This window comes from Geotrypetes seraphini, chromosome 2 (assembly GCF_902459505.1).
Source record: "Geotrypetes seraphini chromosome 2, aGeoSer1.1, whole genome shotgun sequence".
In the NCBI taxonomy this organism is placed as follows: Eukaryota; Metazoa; Chordata; class Amphibia; order Gymnophiona; family Dermophiidae; genus Geotrypetes; species Geotrypetes seraphini.
In genome coordinates this window covers 506,823,970-506,849,367 of record NC_047085.1, presented here as the reverse complement: position 1 = coordinate 506,849,367, position 25,398 = coordinate 506,823,970, and the positions used below count along the sequence as shown (strand labels likewise).

Genomic DNA, 25,398 nt, shown 5'->3' with positions numbered 1-25,398 from the left:
CCATTCCTCTACATCCAGATGATAAAGGAAAATTTGCGTTCACTGTGCCTGTTCTTAATCATAGTCAATCTATTTGGGTCACAAATCACAACAATCGTATGCAGCTTTTACCATTATTATTTTGAAACTTAATTCTACAAACACGTATTTGGAAGCAGGAGATGAGGTTAAGGTTTATAGGTGCAGGAATTAGCTTAATAGAACAGAGAAATAATAAAATACCGAGTGGATTTAGAGACCACTTCTGTGAGAAATTAGCACAGGAGTTGGTCAAAAGCTCTAGAGAGATGATAAGGATTTTAACCTCTTAACTTTATAAATTTGAGACTTGGTTCAGCAAATTATATTTTTGTATATGGGTTGAAATACTGGTGACTAAGATGTGGGGTGTTAATTATCCCTCATAAATTGGAGTCACTGTTAAATTTCTAGATTCACGCTGACACTGTAGCAAGAGTCATTTTCTTCCCCAACTACCTGACCTTTGCACATCTTATCAAGCTGTTGACAGGCTTCAGCCCAGGTCTTTTGTTTGCAACTCTTCAATACTGATAACTGTGATGTTATCTAGGTTTGTCCAAGATTAGATATGAAGGATGTAACCTTCCATAGCGTTTGCTCACTCTGGTTAAGCAAACAGAACATGCTGACAATTATTAACTGCATTGCAGAGCTGACACTGAGAAGAGTGCTAAGTTATAGGAACCTTTACAGTAATAGTCGTTTATTCATGTAAATGGAAAGTCTACTATTCTCCTTTAAATATTAATGAACTTACAATTTAACAGTTGTTGTATTTCATGTCTTTTATTTGTGAAAAGAAAAATGATTTACAGAAAATAGCGGGTAAGTGATTACAATGTCACTGAATGAACTGTCCTCAGATATGGAAAGCCTACCAAGATAATCACAATTAAGGTAAGCTATTTCTGAATCATGTTCTTACAAGAATAAATAGACTCCTCATTGAGTGGGCACAAATTAAAATTTGGATATTAATTGTATTTTGGTAATTTGATGGAAGAACGAATTGCTGATTCATAAAGAAAAATGCTGGCTTTGTATAAACGTTATGCCATTGGAGTCTGAGTATCAGACAGCAATATGTGCCAGCTGTACTGCCTAGAACTACTATGACTCAATTTTACAGTATCCCTGGAAGATGAATGCCCCTTACCTTTTGGTCATTTGGGAATTGTATTTATGTTGTTTTGTCTCTGATTATATTATAGATGGTAGAAGCTGAAGACTGCAGCTTGTAACAGTCAGACAGGGGACCTATCCAGACTGCATACATGAAATCAATGGACAGTCATATTTCTCTGACCTTTTGTGACTCCAATCTAAAGGATATACACTTATTTTTAAAGCTTCACAAGACATCAAGATAATAACTGTGGTTAACTACTGATTTTAATCGTGTTCATTCCTATGGTTGATAATTTGAGAAACATTGAGACTGTTGAGAATCTACTGTCAGAAGAGTTTGCACAAGTTACCAGCCTGTCCACACCTTCCTTTACACTTGTTTTCATATGTTCTATGATGCTTTATTGTCCAGAGGTTTTACTTTGTTTAGGTGTTAATGTTAATTATATAATTTATCTGGATTTTCACATTTTTCTCTTAAGTGTGCAACTGTTGTGCTTTTCCATTTTTTTTTTTTTAAATTTAACAAACCTGAACTATGGTTTAGAAACACTTGGGTTATGATTACCTTTCTGCAAAAAAAGAAAAAAAAATACACCTACACCATGCAAGCTATTTATAGTAGCGCTGCAGATCTTCAGAAGATCCTCTACATTTATTGCCATTATACCTTAATTTACCTTCTTTGAATTGTACTTCTGAAATATAATTATGTGTTATTACGTAATCTAATAGGCCCATTATGATATTCTGTTAGCTGTTGTATTATTTCTTTATTATTGTCTCATGCATTGTTCTCGGAAAAGAACTATTTGTTTATCCCATATTTTTATGTACTGTAACACCTGCCGCAGGTAATAGGCCTGTCCCACATGTGGCAGTGATTTATATTTTTGATTATTTGCTGACACATCACAAGTTCTTTTAACGATTTAAATTTAATTTAAGAACTTGGCCCTTGCACCACACTCAAAGAAGACAAAATCTGTTTTGTGCATATTCATTGCTTGTATCACCTTCACATGAGTTAACTGTACATATTATGCATATATTTGGGTTTTTGGGTTTGCACTGGACATTTCTTCTTCATCTTAATGCATTTAATTCTAGGTTACTATGCCCGGCACTTCTGGGTATAGGGAAAATAATCTTGAGGTTCTTATTTTAGGGACATTTAGGGTTCTTTTGATATGCCTCACCTATCTACTAGGGAATGCTAATTAATGTCATAAGAGTTACATAAGAATTACCAACGAGTTGTCGAGATCTTTAGGTGATAAATGTTGGGTAATTAGAAGCATATTTGGGTAGGTGGGGTTTGGGTAGGAAGTCGTCGTGTTAAATAGGTTTTATGTATTTTTTGAAGAGTAGGGTTTTAGTTTCTTTCTTGAAGGTTTTATAGTCTGTGGTCGAGGAAAGCAGAATGGTGATTTGTCTGACCAGTTTAGCTGCTTTGGTGGCTATTAGGTTGTCATATAGTTTTTTTCGTTTGACATTTTTGGATAGTGGGTGTGTGAATAGTGAGTGGGTTCTCCTTTGCCTGGTTGAGGAGGATTGAGTTAGTCAGTTATTCCAGTAGGTTGGGCTTTCTTCATTAATAGCCTTGAATAGTAGGCAATAGAATTTAATAGACAGCCATTCGGAATGCAGGGAGGGACCAAGCAGGCACGCAAAAAGCACACATCTGCCTCGTGCACCGCTGTGCCGCTAACGCTGCCGGAAGAGAGCAGGGAAACCAGGCAGGAGCGAGGAAAGCACGCTGGACTACCAGGATGCCAAAAAAAGGTACGGGGGAGGGGGTGCCTGCCTGCCTTTGGGCTGGCTGGCTTGGGACTGGCTGGCTGGTTTGACTGGGGGCTGGCTGGGTTGACTGAGGGCTGGCTGGCTTGGGGTGGGTGGGCTGGTTGCCTTTGGGCTGGCTGGCTTGGGACTGGCTGGTTTGGGGTGGGTGGGTTGGCTGGTTGCCTTGGGACTGGCTGGCTGGCTTGGCAATGGCTGGGGACTAGCTGGCTGCCACTAGACGTGCCTACCATTAGACGTGCCCACCACTAGACGTGACCTGTACCCTGTCCCAGCCTACTACTAGACCACCAGAGGGGGGACAAGGTACAGGGCACACTATTTGGTTCAGAATTTTTTTTCTTAGTTTTTCCTCCTCTACAGGTGGGTGCGTCTTATGGTCAGCTGTGTCTTATGGAGAGAAAAATACAGTATGTACTAGTTGTTTGCTGACATATCTACAGAGATATTTGTGAATAATTATTAATTTATTATTTACAGCTGGCTACATAAATATATCTTTTTCTATCTTCATATTATTTATTTATTTAAAATATTTCTTGCTCGCACATCCTGCAATTTTCGGCGAGTTACAGAGAAACATTCATAATGCAGACATAGAGAATTACAATCCAATAACATCTCGAATAACCTATAATCCTGAAATACCAAACCGTACTTATTCTTGTATCCTGCAAATGTTGGCTAGGAATCATTGGGGCTTGCATTATATTAGACTTCACACAGATGGGTACGTTATTGTAAGTCAGTGCAGTAAAGATAATAAATGTGTCTTCAGTGCCTTCCTGAATTGGAAGTATGTGGGAAGTTGGCGTAAGCTGCTTGGGAGTTCATTCCAGGGAGTATGTTCCAGATTTTGGGTCTTTGGAACTCAAAAGTGGTCTCGAAAAGAGCTTTCCTCTGTACCTGGCGCGGGGAAGGAAGTGGTAGCTTGCAGCGTTGAATTGTGCTCGAATAATTGAAGGACTGTGTGACCTGGCGAGCAGAAATGAGCCAAGCTAAGTTTTCTCCGTATACTGTATAGCTTTAATAATAATAATAATTTTATTTCTTATATACTGCTATACCGTGAAGTTCAAAGCGGTTTACAATAAAGATACATTTTGTCAGTACATGGGATACAAGGTGGAAAGAGAGTATAAGTTAGTCTCAAATCTTGAATTGGGATGGTGGCAAGGTAGAGAAGAGGGCCGTAGAGAGGATGAAGTAGGTTGGGAATTTAGAATTTGTTAAACAATCGACCATACATGCAATTTTGAAATGAACCCTGCCCTTGACTGGCAGCCAGTGTAATTCCTTAAGTAGTGGACTTGCCCTCTCATATTTTGTCTTGTGCAGGATCAGCTTTGCTACTGTGTTTTTGAGTAGTTGCAGTTTCTTATAGTCTTTCTATGTGATGCGGCAGTAGAGGGAGTTACAGTAGTCTAAGTAGGGGAGGAGGACATAAGAACTAGCAATACCTCATATTAATCATACTCACTTGCATGAATAATATCATTCAAACAATACTATTTTGATTAATTTCGGAATATTTAATAAAGATGGTGCCTCTTTAACTTCAAGCGGCAAGGCGTTCCACCACTGGGCGCCCTGCATAGCAATCAGAGCAATTAGTGACACACTAGTCTCCTCAAAGGTGGGACCTCAAAGCACTGCTGTTCACTGGAGCGCAATATACGACTGAGCAAATATTGACGAAGAAGATTACTTATCTCTAATGACTGTTTACTCTGTCTTAGTTTGAAATTGTACAAAGTACTTTAAACTCAATTTGAGCAGCTACTGGTAACAAGTGAAGCTTAATTAAGATTGGTGTAATATGGTCAAATCTTGAAGCCCCCTCAATTAAATGGGCCGCTGCATTCTGTTATCAATTGTAATGCTCAAATTTAATTTTTTGGTAAACCGAAGTAAACAGCGTTACAATAATCAACTGTAGGAATCAAAATTGCACTTATCAAGAAAATCTCTTAATTTACGAAGCAGTGAAGTTTTAAAAGAGCTTTAGACACCACTGCTCATGTATCTGTGGCTTAAAAGACAAAGTGGAATCCAATATCACCTCCAGGTATTTGCATTCATTAGATACCGGAAAAACTATTATCCAAACTCAATCAGTACAGATGGAAATAATTCTACTAGTTTCTGGCGACCTACACAAAGTGTCTCGGTTTTACACATAGTCAATTTTAATGATTAGTGTCCATCCACTTTGATTACATCAAAACATCTTTCTAACCGTGAAATCGCGTCTTGCATTGAATTCTCAACCGGGACCAGGAATTGAAGGTCGTCGGCATAAAACTTATAGCTTATCTCAAGAGCCTGCACTTCTCGACCAGCGGCAGCAGAAGGCTGCTCTCCTCCATAAGGGGAGCACGACTCAAGCAATTGGTGCTGGAGCCTACTAGGGCCCAAGTGATACTGGATCTGGTGCTCACCAATGGAGAAAGCGTCTCGGAGATCTCGGTAGGCGATAAGCTAGCCACCAGCGACCACAATATGATATGGTTCAACCTCAAAAAGGGTTTCTCCAGATCAAGTACGACAACAAAAGTACTCAACTTTCGAGGCACGGACTTTAAACGCATGGGAGATTTTGTCCATCAAGCACTGCAATACCAAGCGATGACCAATGATGTGGAGGATATGTGGTCAACCTTGAAATCTACCTTACACACAGCAACAAACCACTACATAAGATCAGTAAGTAAACGGAGAAGAAACAACAGACCTCAATGGTTCACCACAGAGATATCAGATCTAGTCAAAGACAAGAAGCGTGCATTCATATCCTACAAAAGCTCGGGGGAAAAAGAGGCTAGAACAAAATATACGGCCAAGTCAGCAGCTGTCAAACTGGCAGTCAAAGAGGCCAAGCTTCGAATAGAAGAAAACTTAGCAAAGAACTCAAAAAGGGGGACAAATCTTTCTTCAGGTATATTAGTGACAGAAAAAGAAACACGGATGGGATAGTACGCCTCAGAAAACCTGATGAGAGTTATACAGAGTCAGACACAGATAAAGCCGAACTACTAAATGAGTACTTCTGCTCAGTCTTCACCTGCGAGGGGCCAGGGTCCGGCCCACAGTTGCAGGAGAAGCACAACTCGGGAGACCAGTTCCTGAACCACAAGTTTACACCCAGTGACGTCTACAGCGAGCTATCAAAACTCAAGGTGAACAAGGCTATGGGACCGGACAATCTGCACCCCAGGGTGCTCAGAGAGCTGTGTGATATCCTAGTGGAACCATTATCCATACTCTTCAACCTCTCCCTGAGTACAGGAAAAGTCCCTTTGGACTGGAAAACAGCTAACGTCATTCCTCTGCACAAAAAAGGTTGCAGGGCAGAGGCTGAGAATTACAGACCGGTGAGTCTCCCTTCAATTGTGAGTAAGCTCATGAAAACACTAATCAAACGTGAATTATACACTTTCCTGAACGAGGAGAATCTACGCAACCCCCACCAACACGGTTTCACCAAGGGTAGGTCATGCCAATCCAATCTTATCAGCTTCTTTGACTGGGTAACTAGAAAGCTGGACCAGGGAGAGTCCCTGGACGTCGTGTATTTGGACTTCAGTAAAACTTTCGACAGCGTCCCCCACCGTAGATTATTGAACAAAATGAAATCGATGGGATTAGGTGCAACACTAACTCAATGGGTCACTGACTGGCTAAGTGGTAGACTTCAGAGAGTGTTGGTTAACGGTGCCCTCTCCAAAACGTCGAGGGTGTCCAGTGGAGTGCCGCAGGGTTCGGTCCTGGGACCGATCCTTTTCAATATATTCATAGGAGACCTGACCCAGGGGCTTCAAGGTAAGATAGCATTGTTTGCTGACGACGCCAAACTATGTAACACTGTAAGTAGAAATGATTTGTCCGACAGCATGAAGCAAGACCTACTTTTACTGGAACATTGGTCCACGACCTGGCAGCTGGGCTTCAACGTGAAAAAATGCAAGATCATGCACCTTGGCAACAATAATCCGTGCAGAACATACACACTGAACGGCGAGACCTTGGCTAGGACGGCAGCAGAGCGGGACTTAGGGGTGGTCATTAGTAAAGACATGAAAGCAGCCATCCAAGTGGAAAAGGCTACATCCAAGGCTAGACAAATGCTGGGTTGTATCCATAGAAGCTTTGTTAGCCTGAAGCCGGAGGTCATAATGCCATTGTACAGAACCATGGTGAGACCTCATCTGGAGAACTGTGGGCAATTCTGGAGGCCACACTACCGTAAGGACGTACTGAGAGTTGAGTCGGTTCAGCGCATGGCCACTAGGATGATCTTGGGGCTTAAGGATTTCTCATACGAGGACAGGCTGCACAGATTGCGGCTATACTCTCTCGAAGAGCGTAGGGAAAGGGGAGACATGGTTGAGACATTTAAGTACATCACTGGCCGCATAGAGGTGGAAGACAACATTTTCTCTTTCAAGGGTCCGTCAGCCACGAGAGGACATCCGCTGAGAATCAGGGGCGGGAAATTTCATGGGGATACCAGGAAATACTTCTTCACAGAAAGAGTGGTAGACCATTGGAACAAACTCCCAGAGCAGGTGATCGCGGCCAGCAGCATACAAGATTTTAAGAATAAATGGGATGCCCACGTCAGATCTTTACGAGGGCAGTGTAGAGGTGATACCACCTGTGAGCGACCCCTTAGGAGGTTTTAGGGGAGGGTTAATGGAGTGGGCAGACTTGATGGGCTATGGCCCTTTTCTGCCGTCATCTTCTATGTTTCTATGTTTCTAATGGGAGCAGATAAATATTAAACAATATAGCCGATAATGCCGATCCCTGAGGTACTCCACAGGTCACCAGTGCCCATTCCAACTCCACACAAAACATTCTCCCTGACAAATAGGATGCAAACCACTGTAATACAGTACCTCTAATGCCCAATACCGGTAATCTCCGTAAAAGAATCTGATGAGAGCAGCGGAGACATCCAGGAAAACTATAAAAAATGATTTACCCTGATCAAGCCCCCTGTAGATCACATCTAAGGTTGAAATCAATAATAATTCTGTTGAACGATGTATCTGCAATCCAAATTGACCATTATCCAAAAGGTTTGACTTCTCCAAGAAATCCTGAAGTTGGTGAAGCAAAATCTTTTCAAAGACTTTTGATAAAAAGGGTAAAGATGAAATCAGACAAAAATGTTGCAACAGGCTACCATCTACTCTTTCCTTCAAGAGTGGCCAAACCACCGTTCCTTTAGTGACTTAGACACAATGCCTTTCTGCGGAAACTTCGTCACTAAGTTCAATAAATAGCTTCACTGATTGTTGAAAAAACCTCAACCGGACAAGGGTCTAAAGGGCATGCTATCTTATTCAGCTGTTAAATAATATGTTTCGATTGTCTCTCAGAGTCGAACTCAGACCATCGTTCAGCAAGTGATCCTCTCTCAAAGGTGGCGTCTTATCTCTAAACTCTGCAGCTATTTTACTCACTTTATCAATGAAAAATGTCAAAAAGTCAGTTTCAGCTATTCTGGTCTCATTATTCTAATAAGATTGCATAAATCTGGATCCTATCTTTCTGTTGAGTGGGAGGGTGGGTTTGGGGGGGAGGGGCAGGGTGGTTGTTTGGGAGTCTTTTTGAAGAAACAACAATGGGACTTCCACATAGTTTTTATATTGTTGATGTATTCTTTTGTTTTTCTTGTTTTCTTTTTATTTTATAATATGATGGGTTGTGGGATTGGGGTATAATAGTGAAATATTTACTTTGTATGCTATATTGAGTGGCTGTAGTATTCTGCAGTGGTGTACTTGTGGTGATTATATTGTTTTGTATTCATTATAAAATTCTAATAAAAATTGAAAAACAAACAAAAAAAAAAGATTGCATAAATCTGAACCTGGCTAGTAGCTTGGGTCGACCCTTTCCCTAGACATGTTACAGATGCTTATTACACCCAATTAATTACTGCTACACTCCCCTCATCGCGCCCACCACCATTCAAGTTCTGTGGGGCATAGTAGAGAAGTAAGTGTATGTGGGGGGGGGGGGCGTACCACCCTAGGTGCTGTCTTGGTGGGGGCACCGGCACCTCTCTGCCCCACATCTTTCTTTAAAATCTTCACCAGCCCGAGCAATTACTCTAGCCTGCTGCTCGCCCCAGCCTGGCTCCCTCTGAAATCACTTCCGGGTTGCGGGACCAGGAATTGACATCAGAGGTCAAGCCAATGGCAGCATGAGCAGTCAGCCGGAGAAGCTGCTCGTGCTGGTGAAGATTTTAAGATGCAAAAGAGAGGGATGGGAGTGGGGAAGGAAAGAGGGGAGCGGAGAGGAAAGCAAAGGGGACACAGTTTGAGCAACTTTGGACTACATACTTGGAAGCCGAGAGGTCTATGGGTGCCATCCGATGATCATCTCTGGAGTGCGACCTGTTTTTGATATGCGTGTGTGTGTGTATAGGCTGGTTAATGCGTCCCTTCGTTACGTTAACAAAGCTCTTACCCAGACAAGTCCCTCTCACCGGGCCATATCTTTCTTGACTTCCGATTCCCAATTCCCAACAGTCCTAGGACTCGTTGCTTGGCCTACTCAAATCTACTCGTTATACCCTCATTCTGCAACATCAATGACTGTATACGGTCACGAATCTTCAATGTAACGGCCCTACTCTTTGGAACACACTTCCCTCAACTTTTTCACTGAAGAATCAAAGATTAGATTCAAACGAGGTCTCGACATCATCTTATCTGAGGATGCCTTTGACCAAAAACATGCCTCTATGCTGCCTACTGAAAACCAAGTCCTGTTGCCAAGTAATCTAAAATGCATTCTACTCTTTTCTATCCCCAGATATATTTTCTTCCAATTTTCTGAGTGATTTTAAAGTTCTATTGTAAACTGCTCAGAAAGGTCTCTCACTGGGTGATATATCAAGACTTATTAAACTTGAAACTTGATTTCCAGCAGTACTTATCCCGCTAGTGCCACTAAAAATATGGACATACCACCTCAGCATTATCTGGTTATGGCAGGAATAGTCCAGGCTGAGTGGAACTGGGATTTACCAGCAATATTCAGAAGAGATCTGGGTGACCACCTACTGACAGCAAAAAGGCTCTGCTAACATTATCCTGGTCGTAATCTGGGATCTGTATGGAATATTGATATGGAAAGGTTTACTGAGCATAATAAGATTAACTTTGTATAAGTCAATTAAGTGAAGAAAGGGCATCTAAGTCACACTGAGGAAAAAGAGGCAAATATTACGCTAAGTGATGTATTAAAGTGACACATTTAGGTCTTCGCATTTATGCCAGCCAGCTGGACATCCAGAGACCCTACTGTTTCCCAAGCTTCTGCACACAGAGACCCAGTCACAACCCAGGATCTGGCACCACAAAACACACCTTCCTTCTGACTCCCTCACAACACGGTTTTGAGCTTCAAGATTTCTGACATGTGAAGTTAAAGATAAACACCTTCCCTCCACCTTTCCAGAGCTTACATTGTGTGGCCCATAGGTTAAGCCTTCCCTTACAGGTCAAGTGACTGATCCTTATCTATAAAGGGGCAGAACCCCCAGTGCTTTCCCTACAAAAGGTGTCTATAGAAGGCAATCGGAAATCGGTATAACAGGAACTGTACTGAATTGGTTTGCCGACTTCCTACAAAATCGTGAATATATAGTCAAAAGGTAAGAATCATACTCCAACCCTTGGAAGGCGTTCTGTGGCGTCCCACAAGCTCCCCATTATCCCCAATCCTATTCAATTTATTCATGAGCTCGCTGGGTCACATCAAAATGGAAGATGAAACGGTACTGTTGTATGCCGACAACATCCTCCTCCTCATTCCCATAACCATCCTAATATTGCCAAAAAAATCTCAAACAATATAGATAAATTTCAAACCTGGACAACGAACAACAAGCTGAAACTGAACGCCACTAAGACCAAAACCATTGGTTTCCACACCGCACAACAGAATGTCATACCTAAACTCACTCTTCCAATGGAACCATAAATATCTAACCTTCGGAAAATATCTAACCTTCGGAAAAAGACCATCTATACTATGCGTCAACTGCGACTCACAAGATCATACTTTCACCCACACCACTTGGCTCTGATCGTTCAGATAATGGTCCTTGCTCAATTGGACTATTGCAAATCTGCCTACCTTGGCATCAACACCTTTTTCATCCACGAACTACAACTCATCCAGAACACAGCAGTTAGACTAATCTACAAATTAAAGAAATTTGACTCAATCACAACCTTCATCAGGCAATTACATTGGCTTGCAATAACATCTTGAATAATTTTCAAATCGTCTTGTATCCTACACCAGATTCCATACGGAAACTCAGCAGCCCCTCATATCCAATTATTCTCTAATGTTTGGTCAACTTCAAAAAGAATCCTTAACAGAATCCAACTAAATCTACCATTCACAAAAAACCTCCACTACGAGCAAATTTTCAACTCTATGCTAACTTATCTGGGTGTAAAAACCTGGAATGACCTACCGGAAGTTATTAGGACAGAGACAAACTGCACTACATTCAGAAAAAAACTGAAGACTCACCTCTTTGACAACTAACTGTCTTAGTTTCTGTATAACTCCCCCCTACTTCTGGGTCCCCTCTCTTATTTCTCCATACCCCCCTTCCCTACAACTTTCCCCCTTCCTCCTTGATCTGTCGCCTTGAGCCTGTATAAGTATGTGCGACGCACAAATGGAAGTTTAGATTAGATTAGACATTTTTACCCCAGTCCCTCTTATTACTCCACTCACCTGGGGAGCTGCTTTTCCCAATTTCTCTTTCCTCTGATCCAGGCTCACCCCTGATGTATGGCTCTTCCCCTCGTTCGATGTGGGATATAATCTTAGGGGTGACGGTTAGAGAACCTGCTGCTGGGGTAAGAAAATTGCATTCAATTAATTTTCTCAAAATTATTATACCTCATAAAAAGTAACATAAATCCTCTTTACTCATCTTTAATCCCACTCTAAATAGTTCAATGTATTATCACCTCATTTCAATATATGCAAACTTCAGCAAAGAATCAGAATTTCAGAGATTATCTTCAACTAGTGCAGTAAAGCACAGTTACTTACCGTAACAGGTGTTATCCAGGGACAGCAGGCAGATATTCTTGACTGATGGGTGACGGCACCGACGGAGCCCCGGTACGGACACTTTTAGAGTGATTGCACTCTAAGAACTTGGAAAGTTCTGGATACCGCACCGCGCATGCGCGAGTGCCTTCCCGCCCGACCCCGGCGCGCGGTCCCTCAGTTAGTATAAGCCAGCTAAGAAGCCAACCCGGGGAGGTGGGTGGGACGCAAGAATATCTGCCTGCTGTCCCTGGATAACACCTGTTACGGTAAGTAACTGTGCTTTATCCCAGGACAAGCAGGCAGCTATTCTTGACTGATGGGTGACCTCCAAGCTAACAAAAGGAGGGATGGTGGGAAGGTTGGCCATTAGGAAAACAAATTTTGCAAAACAGATTGGCCGAAGTGACCATCCCGTCTGGAGAATGTATCCAGACAATAATGTGATGTAAAAGTGTGAACTGAGGACCAAGTAGCAGCTTTGCAGATTTCCTCAATAGGCGTGGAGCGGAGGAAAGCTACAGATGCTGCCATAGCTCTAACTCTATGGGCCGTGACAGAACCTTCCAGTGCCAGTCCGGATTGAGAGTAGCAGAATGAAATGCACGCTGCGAGCCAATTAGATAGCGTACGTTTAGAAACAGGGCGTCCCAACTTATTAGGATCAAAAGATAAGAAAAGTTGGGGCGAAGATCTGTGGGGTTTAGTACGGTCTAAATAGTAAGCTAAAGCCCTCTTACAGTCCAAAGTGTGAAGAGCCTGTTCACCAGAGTGAGTGTGAGGTCTTGGAAAGAAAACAGGCAGTACAATAGATTGGTTGAGATGGAATTCAGAGACAACCTTTGGGAGAAACTTTGGATGTGTACGCATAACCACCTTATCGTGATGAAAGACTGTAAAAGGTGGGTCAGAAACCAGTGCATGGAGCTCACTGACCCTCCTGGCAGAGGTGATAGCAATGAGGAAAAGTACCTTCCAAGTGAGAAACTTGAAAGCGGCAGTAGCTAAGGGTTCAAAAGGAGGCTTCATCAAAGCAGAGAGAACCACATTAAGATCCCAGACCACAGGAGGAGCTTTTAGAGGTGGTTTCACATTAAAAAGACCTCGCATGAATCTAGAGACTAGGGGATGAGCTGAAAGGAGTTTTCCCTGGATGGGCTCATGAAATGCAGCAATAGCACTGAGATGGACTCTGATGGAGGTAGTTTTGAGACCAGAGTTAGACAAAGAAAGTAGATAGTCCAAAAGGGTCTCCACTGCAAGGGACGTGGGATCATGATGATGAAGAAGACACCAGGATGAAAACCGTGTCCACTTTTGATGGTAACATTGCAGAGTGGCTGGTTTCCTGGAAGCATCCAGAATAGAACGAACGGGCTGAGATAGAAGAGAATCCTGTGAAGTCAGCCCGAGAGATACCAAGCTGTCAGGTGCAGAGACTGGAGGTTGGGATGTAGAAGAGTCTCCTGTTGTTGCGTAAGCAGAGAAGGAAACAGTGGAAGCAGAAAAGGTTCCCTGGAACTGAGTTGAAGTAGAAGGGAGAACCAATGCTGTCTGGGCCACCGTGGGGCAATCAGAATCATGGTGGCTCCTTCCCTCTTGAGCTTGAACAATGTTCGTAACATGAGAGGCAGCGGAGGAAAGGCATACAGGAATAGATTGGACCAATCGAGGAGAAATGCATCCGCTGCCAGACGGTGAGGAGTGTATAGTCTGGAGCAGAAGAGAGGCAGCTGGTAATTTTGAGGAGCTGCGAAAAGGTCGATCTGAGGAGTGCCCCACTGAGCAAAGATGGACTGAAGAGTTAAGGGATCGAGTGTCCATTCGTGAGGTTGGAGAATTCTGCTCAGCTTGTCCGCTAAGTAATTCTGCTCTCCCTGAATGTAAATCGCTTTCAGAAAGAGATGGTGATCTGTGGCCCAAGTCCAAATCTTCTGGGCTTCCTGGCACAAGAGGCGAGAGCCTGTCCCACCCTGTTTGTTGATGTAGTACATGGCCACTTGATTGTCTGTGCACAACAGAAGGACCTGAGGATAGAGAAGATGTTGGAAAGCCTTGAGGGCATAAAACATCGCTCTGAGTTCTAGGAAATTGATGTGATGTGTCATTTCCTGCACTGTCCAAAGACCTTGAGTTTGGAATTCGTTCAAATGAGCTCCCCAGGCATAAGGGGAGGCATCTGTGGTGATGATCAGTTGATGAGGAGGTAGATGGAATAGAAGACCTCTGGAGAGATTTGAGGATATCAACCACCATTGTAGAGACTGACGAAGAGATGATGTCACAGATATGTGCCGTGAGCAAGGATCCGTCGCTTGTGACCACTGGGTAGCAAGGGTCCACTGAGGAATGCGCAGGTGAAGACGTGCGAGGGGGGTGACATGGACTGTGGATGCCATGTGACCCAAGAGTATCATCATTTGTTTGGCAGAGATGGAACGTCGTGGAAGTACCTGCTGACACAGAGATTGGAGGGTTTGAAGACGGTTGGACGGTAGGAATGCTCTCATGAGGACTGTGTCCAGCACCGCTCCAATGAATTGAAGTCGTTGAGTGGGGAGTAGATGAGATTTGGGAAAATTGATCTCGAACCCCAGAAGCTGTAAGAACAAGATGGTTTGATTGGTGGCCAGGAGAACTGTTTGAGATGAGTCGGCCTTTATCAACCAATCGTCCAGGTAAGGAAACACCTGAAGGTGATGGGAGCGTAGGTAAGCAGCTACCACAATTAGACACTTGGTGAATACTCGTGGAGATGAGGCAAGACCGAAGGGGAGAACTTTGTACTGGTAATGACAGTTGTTGATCATGAAGCGGAGGTATTGCCTGGAGGCTAGATGGATTGGAATATGAGTGTATGCCTCTTTGAGGTCGAGGGAACATAGCCAGTCGTCTTGATTGAGAAGAGGGTAAAGAGTGGCCAGAGAGAGCATCTTGAATTTTTCCTTGACCAGACATTTGTTGAGATCTCGAAGATCTAAGATGGGTCTGAGATCTCCTGTCTTCTTTGGAACCAGAAAATAACGGGAGTAAAACCCCTGCCCCTTCTGGTCCAGAGGAACCTCTTCGATAGCGTTTAGAAGAAGAAGAGATTGAACCTCTTGAATAAGGAGAGAAGCCTGGGGAGTGTTCAAAGCAGACTCTCTTGGTAGACTTTGAGATGGAAGTGTTTGGAAGTTGAGAGAGTAGCCGTGGCGGATGATGTTGAGAACCCATTGATCGGATGTTATGTTCTCCCAACGGCTGAGATAATAAGTGAGACGGCCTCCAATGGGTAGGGGAAGTTGAACTGACGGAGGCAAAATGGCTATGTTCTGGAGAAACACGTCAAAAGGGTTGAGTAGACTTTTGAGGTGGAGGAGGTTTCACCTGTTGTTGCTGATTTTGCCTAGGTGGTTGACGTTGTTGCTGCTGTCGCTGACGCCTAGGTTGTTGGGAATGCTGAGGTAAAGGCCGAGCAGCAAATCGGCGTTGGTATGCCGATTGTTGGCGAAACGGTCTAGCAGGGGGAGTCTTCTTTTTATTCTTTAAAAGAGTATCCCATCTGGTTTCATGAGCCGACAGTTTTTGTGTTGTTGAATCCATGGATTCTCCAAACAGCTCATCCCCCAGACAAGGAGCATTTGCTAGACGGTCTTGGTGGTTCACCTCTAGCTCTGAGACCCTGAGCCATGCCAACCTGCGCATAGCCACTGACATAGCCGTGGCTCTAGAAGTCAATTCGAAGGTGTCATAAATTGACCTGACAAGAAATTTCCTCAACTGAAGGAGAGAGGAAGCACAGGAATGAAAAGAAGGTTTTCTACGATCAGGAAGGAATTGTTCAAATGAAGACAACTGCTGGACCAAATGCTTTAAATAAAAAGAAAAATGAAAAGCATAGTTTCCTGATCTATTGGCCAACATGGCATTTTGATAAAGCCGTTTGCCAAATTTGTCCATAGATTTCCCTTCTCTGCCAGGAGGGACTGAAGCATACACATTAGCCCCCGTTGATTTCTTTAATGTAGACTCTACCAAAAGAGATTCATGTGGGAGCTGGGGCTTGTCAAACCCAGGAATGGGGATTACCCTGTATAGAGAGTCCAGCTTACGAGGAGCTCCTGGCACAGTCAGGGGAGTTTCAAGGTTTTTATAAAATGTCTCTCGTAAAATATCATGGAGAGGAAGTTTAAGGAATTCCCTTGGAGGCTGGTCAAAATCCAGAGCATCAAGGAATGCTTTGGACTTCTTGGATTCAGCCTCCAAGGGAATTGACAGGGATTCACACATCTCCTTCAAAAAGGAGGTAAAAGAGGTGGAATCCTGTTTAGAAGGAGGGTCTGCCACCAGGTGTTCCTCCTCATCGGAAGAGCATTCTCCTTCAGATAGGAAGGGCTCTTCTGAATCTCCCCACAAATCAGGGTCTCTAACCTGAGAGTGGTGTCGAGACTCAGGTGTGGAGGGCTCTACGTGTCGGGATTTATGTGTAGATTTGCCCGATCTCATAGAGACGGTACCAGGCGATGCAACCTGATGTATCGGTACCGTGGTCTGTACCGCCTGGTGCTGAGACCTAGGTTCAGGAGCTAGAACCGGCATCGATGACGATGTGGTAAGTGCCGGTACCGATAAATTGGATGCCGATAAGAGAGGGCGTTCCTCTATCGGTACCGGAGGCTCCGACCGAACTGGAACTGGAAGGTTCGGGGTCAAGAGAGCAGGAAACAGCTTTTGAAGTTGATCCTTAAGCTGAACCTGCAGAACGGCGGCGATGCGCTCGTCCAAGGATGGCACCGGCACCGCTTTTTTCTTCTGCGGTGCCTTGGGTGCCGCTCGACACTCCGAAGAAGAGCCCGATGTCGAGGGACTAACTTCGATCGGAGCGGAGCGCTTCCGTGGGCGCCTCGAGGTCGGCAGGATTGGGCTCACTGCTGTAGAGACCGGAGGACGCTCCAACGGGGAAGGCTTCTTAGCCGGCTTACCTGTGGGATGCGATACCGGCGTCGAATCACGCGGTGTCGACGAAGTCGGAGCCGACTGTGGAACAGATGTCGGTGCCGGAGTTGCGGAGTCGGACATCTCGGCACCGAAAAGGATCCGCTGCTGGATTTGGCGGTTTTTGAGGGTCCTCTTTTTTAAAGTTGCACAGCGGGAGCAAGAAGATGCTCGATGGTCAGGACCAAGACACTGCAGACACCAGTTATGGGGGTCTGTCAGCGAAATTGGTCTAGCGCACCGCTGGCACTTTTTAAAACCGGGCTGAGGGGGCATGAACGGGAAAACAGCCTCTGCCAAATCGAAAGCCGAGGCTTCGATCGTGGCAACAGGCCCCGCCGGGCCGAAACGAAAAAGAGGAGAAAAAATTATTATTTTTATTTTATTTTAAGAAAATAAGAAAAGAAATAAAGAAATAAAGAAAACTATATTATAAAAAGGGGGGTTTACGCGAGCGGGAAGGCGTGAAAAAATCTCTTCAACGGCCGTTGAAGTGAACGCGTCTTCTTAGCTCCGCGGAAACTAGAAAACTGAGGGACCACGCGCCGGGGTCGGGCGGGAAGGCACTCGCGCATGCGCGGTGCGGTATCCAGAACTTTCCAAGTTCTTAGAGTGCAATCACTCTAAAAGTGTCCGTACCGGGGCTCCGTCGGTGCCGTCACCCATCAGTCAAGAATAGCTGCCTGCTTGTCCTGGGATAAGGATTACTTTTCCATTTTAATTAGGTTATTTCTTGGCATCTTTTTGCAGCCTGTATCCTATCAATACTGTAGATGAGACTTTCATCAGATACAAAGTGAAAAATCACCACCAATCGGAACCTGAGATGTGAATAGTCTGCTAGTGTGGAAAATACCAGAATCTACCGTATCTTTGTCCTGGGCTCCTGTCTGCCTCTATAACCTGTGGATGCTTCAGAGATTTTTAATACGAGATGCTACCCAAAAGTTTGGGGAATGTGAATAGCATGAGCAAACTGGACATACTATGCCCTTCCACCTCTAGAGGTGTCTAGCAGTATGCTTTGTTAATCAGTCTCCAGTAAAGCTAGCAGAACCTAATGTCAGAGTGTCTAAAGCTGAGTTTTCTGTTATTAATATAGACTCACAGGTGCGATTGCAATGAAAGATTAGGTTCTTACCTTTATTAATCTTCTTTCTTTTTAAATCCACATTTTATTCTTTGACAAGTGGTTTTGTTTATCCATACTCACCAGACAGCTTATAGGAAGCCTCAATTATTCAGAGTCTTCAGCCCCTCCCCTGCACTGATGAAAGGGGCACTAGAAACCCCAGGGCAAAGTGCTAAACATAGTCAGATAGCATTCTTCAAAAGGCTGGTCAGAAATTCAGCTTACCAGTACTGGTCAAGGCAGATGATTGGTGAATCAGCAATGTCCTGGGCAGGCTCCAGGAATAAAGTGTAGGATTTACAAGAAAGAAGATTAGTAAAGGTAAGAACCTAATCTTTCGTTCTTGTAAAATCCCACTTTATTCCTGGACAAGCAGGTTGTAACAGCGCAGTCCCATAAAATCAGGGTGGGACTGATGAGACCGCTGCCAAAACAGAGGAACCAAAAACAGCATCCTGCTTGGCTGCCACATCAATCCTATAAAGGTTTGCAGCGAAGACCAGGTAACAGTCCGCAATATCCTCCAAAGAAATCACCTGATGATTCAGTAAAAGACGAGGACGTGCCTCTAGTAGAATAAGCCTGCACAGAAAGAGGGGGCTTCTTGCCGGCTGCAATGTAGGCAGAAGAAATAGCTCTACAAATCCATCTATAAATAATAGCCTTAGACGCCGACCTGCCCCTGCAGGCCAGACCCACAACAGCAAACAAATATTTGGAGACCCAAATTATTTGTGACCTCCAGGTAGCCTAACAAAACCCTGTGCACGTCCAGGGACTGCAACACCCGGTCCTGCTCCTGAGACCCAGAGGAGGTAAAAGATGGGAGCCACACCTCCTGGTTGATGTGAAAGGCTGAATCCACCTTATGGTCTTGCATCAGAGCAGGGGCAGGATCGCGGCAGAGAGAATGTGCTGCTGAGGATCATGGGCAGCTGCAGGGATCTCTAAAACACTAGCGAGCCTGCAGGCTGCCCTATTAGTCTACAGGAGGTAAGAGTGGGGAAGCTGGTGGAGGCAAGAGCAGGGAAGCTGGGGGAGGTAAGAGTGGAGAAACTGGGGAAGGCAAGAGCAGAAAACTGGGGGAGGCCTTTCTGACTGACCCTCCCCCCTCAAGCAGGAGCCGCAGTGGATGGCCAGCAAAAGGCAGCTCTGCAGCTCCTGCTTTAGGAAGACACGGAGGAAGGGTCGGCCATTGAATCGGGAGGCTGGTTTTCTTTTAAATTGAATCGATTTGAATCGATTCACCTGATTCGAATCGTGAATCGGGCAGCACTACACCGGACCACTGCCGACTCCAAAACATCCTATGCACCAAAATGGAGTAGGCGGAGAGCTTAATGAAGACCTTGAAGATTTTGTACAGAGTATATAATCCACACCAGAGGTGAGAAAAACAAGATCCTGGATCACAATAGTATCTGGATCATGGCGGAGCTTAGTATGACATGCTCTGGCCACAAAGGAAGAGGCCACTCTTGAGTCGGATAGACGCTTAAGGATAAAATCTACCCTGCAGTCCCGGACAGAGAAGTGTGCTTACTGACCTGTGCCACCAAGGAACCAACCTTCAGGGACGCAAAACGTGAGTTGAAGGTGTCTGCCAATGGATAAAGTCTGGACATGGTCCTAGCACAGTTCAGGGACTCTCCGACACTTTCCAGATACCTGTGAGCATCTCGACAATATCAGGATGGTCCGGAAAAGAAACAGTCTGCGGCTTCTCGTCACTCATGAGAGAACAGGACGCCACAGCAGACTAGTCACAGGCCAACTTCTCCTGGACAGATTCCAAGATTAGATCAACCAGGTGTGTGGGCACACTGCAGGATCCTCCCTGAGATCCTGGAGACCACTAGGATCCTGATCACAGCTATCTGTGAGAGAGACAATGTCCCCCGTGGAAGAAATACCAGCCTGCATCGGTAAAGACATGGTCAGAGTATCATAGGCATCTGCGCCAAAACAGAGCAATTGATGGAGAAGCCATGGGAAGACCAGGCTTTAGACCTATATCCTGCAACAGAGGGATTCACACAGGCGGCACAAACACTGGCAATGGAGCAGAAGGCATCTCTTTCTTGTCTGGAATGGTATCAGAACCCCTTTGAGGGGTTGAGGGAACATTGGCTGATGAAATTTCATCCCCTTTCCACATCGCACCTGAACACGGTCTCTCACCGGACAGACATCCGTCGCAAATAAGGCATAAATTTGAAGTACCCTGCCCTGGGGAGTCCTTGCCAAAACTAAGCTTATAAAGGCATAAAATATCTTTAAATTCAAATCTGGAGAAAAATCCAAGCAGTAATTTAAGTTTTTTAGGGGTGTGGGTACTAGGTCTTACTCCAAAACTGTTCAAAACCCACTTTTGGAGACCTCCAAAATCTCTGAATCAGGCTGTACTCGCTGTGTGCCCTGAGAAATTTAACTTTTCCTTTCTCTTCACCTGTTTCCACTCTTCATACTATCCCCGGTTTCTCATCTTAAAATTCAGAAAAAAACTGATAACATTTCTGTGCCATAAACCGTCAGGATCATCCACGCAACAACATCCTCATACTGTACAACTGACTATATCAAGAACTGGCATTGTATTGAATAACTGAGTGTATTGTATATCTTGTATAACTCTATACAGTATGTAATTGCTAACACCGGCAGAAAAGAGCAAGGCCCCGTGTTATGACATGAGCATTCGTGTCTTGTTTAGCAGATTTTAACTGACCACTATAAGCTCCCTATGTTCTACATGGTCTCTTTACATTGTAAATCACCTTAAACCTATATATATATAGTGCTGTCCCTAAATTAAAGATTCAATTAGATCTGTTGCTTCACAGCTGCAATTTTAGCCATCCATGAGATCTGCAGTTTCCTCAACACTCCCTCCTAAAAGGGGAACTTGTTCCTTCTCAGCTCTAGCTTCCACAAGATAATAACCTGCAATATTTAGTTGGTCTTCTCAGTCTGTGCCCCGTTTCCCACTCTTGAACCCGTTTTAACTACTGAAGACCAATACTTGCATGCTTTACTACATGTTCACTACAAATGATAAAAATCCCCATTACCTTTGTAGTCCTTCCAACATCTTCCATCTGCCCTCTGATACAGCTTCAGAAATGGTAACATAAGTTCTCTAGAGCAGTGTTTTTCAACCGCTGTTCCGCGGCACACTAGTGTGCCGCGAGATGTTGCCTGGTGTGCCACAGGGCCGCCATCAGGGCAGTACTACCAGTCCTGCATTCAGGGGCCCGGAGCTGACAGGGGGCCCGAGGCAGGGGCGCCAGTAGCTCGCCAAGGCAAAGTGAGTCGATCACCCAGGACTCACTTTGTCTTGGCGATCTAATCTATCGAGCCGATAAGTCTTCTTCTCCCCGACGTCACTTCTGCAGTCGGAGAGGAAGTTCGGGCCAGCCAATCGCTGCCTGGCTGGGCGGAACTTCCTCTCCGATTGCAGAATTGACGTCAGGGAGAGCATGCGTCGGCGTCGGCTTTGGGGCCTGTTATCCATTGGTGGGTCCTGTTCCCCGATGGCAGCGGCAGTGGCAGTGGCTTGGGGAACGGCAGGGAGAAAGAAAGAAAGGGGGCAGGCAGGGAAACTGAAGGAAAGAAGAGAAACAGAAAAAAAGAAAGAAAGGTCAGGGAGAGAGGAAGAAAAAGTTGGGGGAGGGAATGAGGTGTGGAGGAGAGAAAGCATACAGGCTGATAGAAGGGAAGAAAGATTGGATGCACAGTCAGAAGAAGAAAGTGCAACCAGAAATCACCAGATAAGGTAGGAAAAATGATTTTATTTTAAATTTAGCAAAGTGGAGGCAGTATTACCACAGTTTTCAAAGGAATTTGCCCAAATAACTTAATAGTTAACTGGGTAAATTCCCAGAGATGAAAACTTCCCTTCACTTACTATGCACAGTTCTGAATTTATATCTGCTGTCTATATTTTACAATATGGTCACCTTTTACTAAACCACAATAGTGGTTTTTAGCGCAGGGAGCCTATGAGCATCAAGAGCAGCGCTGGGCATTCAGCGCAGCTCCCTGCGCTAAAAACTGCTATTGTGGTTTAATAAAAAGGATGGAGGGTATATTTGTCTATTTTTGTATGCTATAAAAACCAAATACAGAGAGAGACTGAGAGCTGTTGACGAAGAGCTACGTGTGTGTCTTTCTTCGATTCCAGCCAGAATATCAGCTTTGTGTTCAGCCAAACAGGCCCAGGTTTCGCACTGAATAAAGTATTTTATAATTTTTCACTATTCTGTTTACTAAATATTTCATAATAAAGTAATTATAAAATACTTTATTTGTGTTTATTTGATTCCTATTCAAGAGAATTACTTTATATATAGTCAATATAGGCACAGAGTTAAATTTTTTAACATTTTCTAATGGTGGTGTGCCTCGTGATTTTTTTCATGAAACAAGTGTGCCTTTGCCCAAAAAAGGTTGAAAAACACTGCTCTAGAGTATCTTATAGTCCATTCTTCATCCCTTTATCCCATCTTCCCTTTCCATGATTTCCTCAATTTTAGTGGCTTTCTAAACATGTCACTCTTTATATAATACTCACTTGTAAAGAGAGGATACAAAGTAGCAGTTTCAGACCATACTGTTCCCTCAAGTTCCAAATTTCCTTGGAGTTCCCTTGTCTGTATTCATTTGACCACTTTGCTTCCCAACTGTTAAACTCCCTAAACATAATCCCAAGCACAAATTTTGGATTACGTCTAATGGTCATCAATCCAGAATAGCAGTTGTCATCTAACAGTGCATCCCCCACTTTGTCCCAGAAATCTAGCGTTAATTGGGTGACTGGCTTCCTACTTTCACTCCTCTGTAAGGGGCGAGCAGCCCACAAATTTACTCTAAAGCAGTGGTCTCAAACTCAAACCCTTTGCAGGGCCACATTTTGGATTTGTAGGTACTTGGAGGGCCTCAGAAAAAAAAATAGTTAATGTCTTATTAAAGAAATGACAATTTTGCATGAGGTAAAACTCTATAGTTTAAAAATCTTTCCATTTGGCTGTTGTAATAATAATATTGTAATTTATAGCTAAAGAGTTGTATGATCAAGAAACTGTTTTATTTTACTTTTGTGATTATGATAAACATACCGAGGGCCTCGAAATAGTACCTGGCGGGCCGCGAGTTTGAGACCACTGCTCTAAAGCAACTTCTACTACCATTTCCTGTTATAATTAGACACTGAACTTTTTCTCACCTTCCGTGCAACATGCTACCACTGCCCAGTTATAGCCCTCAACATGAAGGACAACAAGATCTCATGGTCTCATTTGTTTTCATCACACGAGAGAAACATAATCAAAATTATCCTTATAATGATGGCCCACTACTGCTAATAAACATGTGATTTTTATCTCTTACCTAAAGAGATCAGGGTCTGATAATTCTCCTTCATCACCTCCCTGTAGAGCTCCTTCTGCTCTTCATCTAAATACTCCCACTCCTCCTGGGAGAAAGAGACAGCGACCTCCTCAAATGTCACCTGCATCTGAAATACAAATCAGAAACACACTCAGCACTTTCAGAAAGAGGCCTCCCAGGGCTGGCGCTCATTGGGGAGGAGGAAATTATGCCGGGTATACATAATTTGCAATTACATAACACAGAGTCCCAGAACAGGGTTACATTTCAGGAGACCTCCCAGTGCTGGGGCTGAGCATTACAGAGGGACATATTTGTAACACAACCCCAGAGGAGGGTTAGATTTCAGGAGAGCTCTCATTAGGGCAGAGGAAGAGATTTCTCTGTGTATATAATTTGCAGCCACATAATTGACAGTCCCAAAGCAGGACTATAGCAGGAAAAACCAGTTACAGCCAAAATCTCCCTTTGAGACTCCTGATCTCTCTCCTTCCCCTCAGGGGGGTCCCAAAGTGATTTTCCTCAGCCCCAGGACTGACTCTGCAACATCCCAGGGCAGAAGGAGTTGGGGGAGTCTCCCACCTGGGCAGAAGTTCCTGCAGGCATTTTGCTCTCTGCTTTTGTAGTTTGCAGGATTAGAAATGAATGTGGGGCTCTTTCTCTGGTCGAGGGTTTATTTCTTGCAGTGTCGGAAAAAGGAACAAGAGGACAGGAAGTGAGATTTGGAGCTTTGAAGCTCGTTTCCTTTTGGGCGCAGGCTGATGAGGTCACAAAAGGAGGCGGGGCTTCACACTGATCGAGAGACGCGAGTACTGTACAACACCCAGCGCAGGAAGCATTTCATGGCAGATGGGGGCGAGACATTCTCTTTCGTGCGTCACAAGGAAAGTTCATTAGAATACGAAGGCGTTTGCAGAGAAGTTTCTGTGCCACTGAGGCTGCTTTAAGAGTCTTACTGGGAGGGAATCCTTTGCAGCATCTGGGTCCCGGTGTTTTCTACTCAGCTCCACCCCTTTCAGTGCTGATTGGTCAGAAAAGAGCTGGTGTAGTTAAAGGGATCCGCCCACTAACACTGATAGGGGGAGGAGTTTTATCTCATTCTGGCTCTTATTGGTCAGAATAATTCTGGGGCAGGGAGAGGAAGACAGAGAATGTCAGGGGACGGAAAATTTGTTCCCATCTCCATCCGTGCAAGCTCAGGCCCTGTAAACCATCTGATTCCATCCCCACAATCCTCAAATAGTTTCATACTGAACTTATTTTATTAAAGTATAAAAAGAAACAATATCTTTATGGAGAAAATGCGGTATATAAACTTAAGGCTTAGCTTAGTTTAATATTCTGTACAATATTCTGCTGAACTAGAGGAGATCTTGAGTTGGCAGGACTTTGTTTATAAATGTTAATCAACACAGCTACAATACTATTTTATCCTAAAGCAAAAAAATAAAAATAATTTTTTTTTTCTACCTTTTGTTGTCTGGTTTCTGCTTTCCTCCTCTTCTTGCCATTCACTGCCTGCATTCTCTTTGCCTCTTCCATATGGCATCTGCTGTACCAGAAACTCTGCCTCTCCCTTCCATCTCTCACTCCCTCTCCCAGGTGCTTTTTAGCATGTTTATGTTTATTCAAATTTGATATACTGCTGAATCGTACAGAAATCTCAGTGGTTTACATATCTTTTACATGTATTTCAATAATTTTCCCTATCTCTCTTCAACTTTCTTCCCTTCAGATCTGGTATATGTCTCCCCCAATCCAACAAGTGTCTTTTTTATTTTTCCCCACCGTCTCTCCTCTACATTTCCATCTAATGTCTGTGCATCCCTTTCTCTCCAGTTCCCTTCAGC

At 44.0% G+C, this 25,398-nt stretch overlaps 2 protein-coding genes across 3 annotated transcripts in view; both read right to left on the bottom strand.

Moving 5' to 3' along the window:
• Positions 1-25,398, bottom strand: part of LOC117354585 (oocyte zinc finger protein XlCOF6-like) — a 100,049-nt gene that overhangs the window by 5,911 nt on the left and 68,740 nt on the right. The window lies entirely within an intron of this gene.
• Positions 3,145-24,536, bottom strand: LOC117354586 (protein ZNF783-like). 2 transcript variants are annotated; one of them, XM_033932359.1, is made up of 4 exons: positions 24,131-24,536; positions 23,549-23,675; positions 11,728-11,844; positions 3,145-3,924 (listed from the first exon to the last, which is right to left on the bottom strand). In XM_033932359.1, the coding sequence occupies exons 1-4, from the start codon at positions 24,152-24,154 to the stop codon at positions 3,821-3,823; spliced, it is 372 nt and encodes a 123-aa protein (XP_033788250.1). In that variant the 5' UTR covers positions 24,155-24,536; the 3' UTR covers positions 3,145-3,820. The 2 variants fall into 2 exon arrangements, with proteins under 2 accessions (XP_033788250.1, XP_033788249.1); XM_033932358.1 differs by having other exon boundaries at positions 11,728-11,847; positions 24,131-24,532.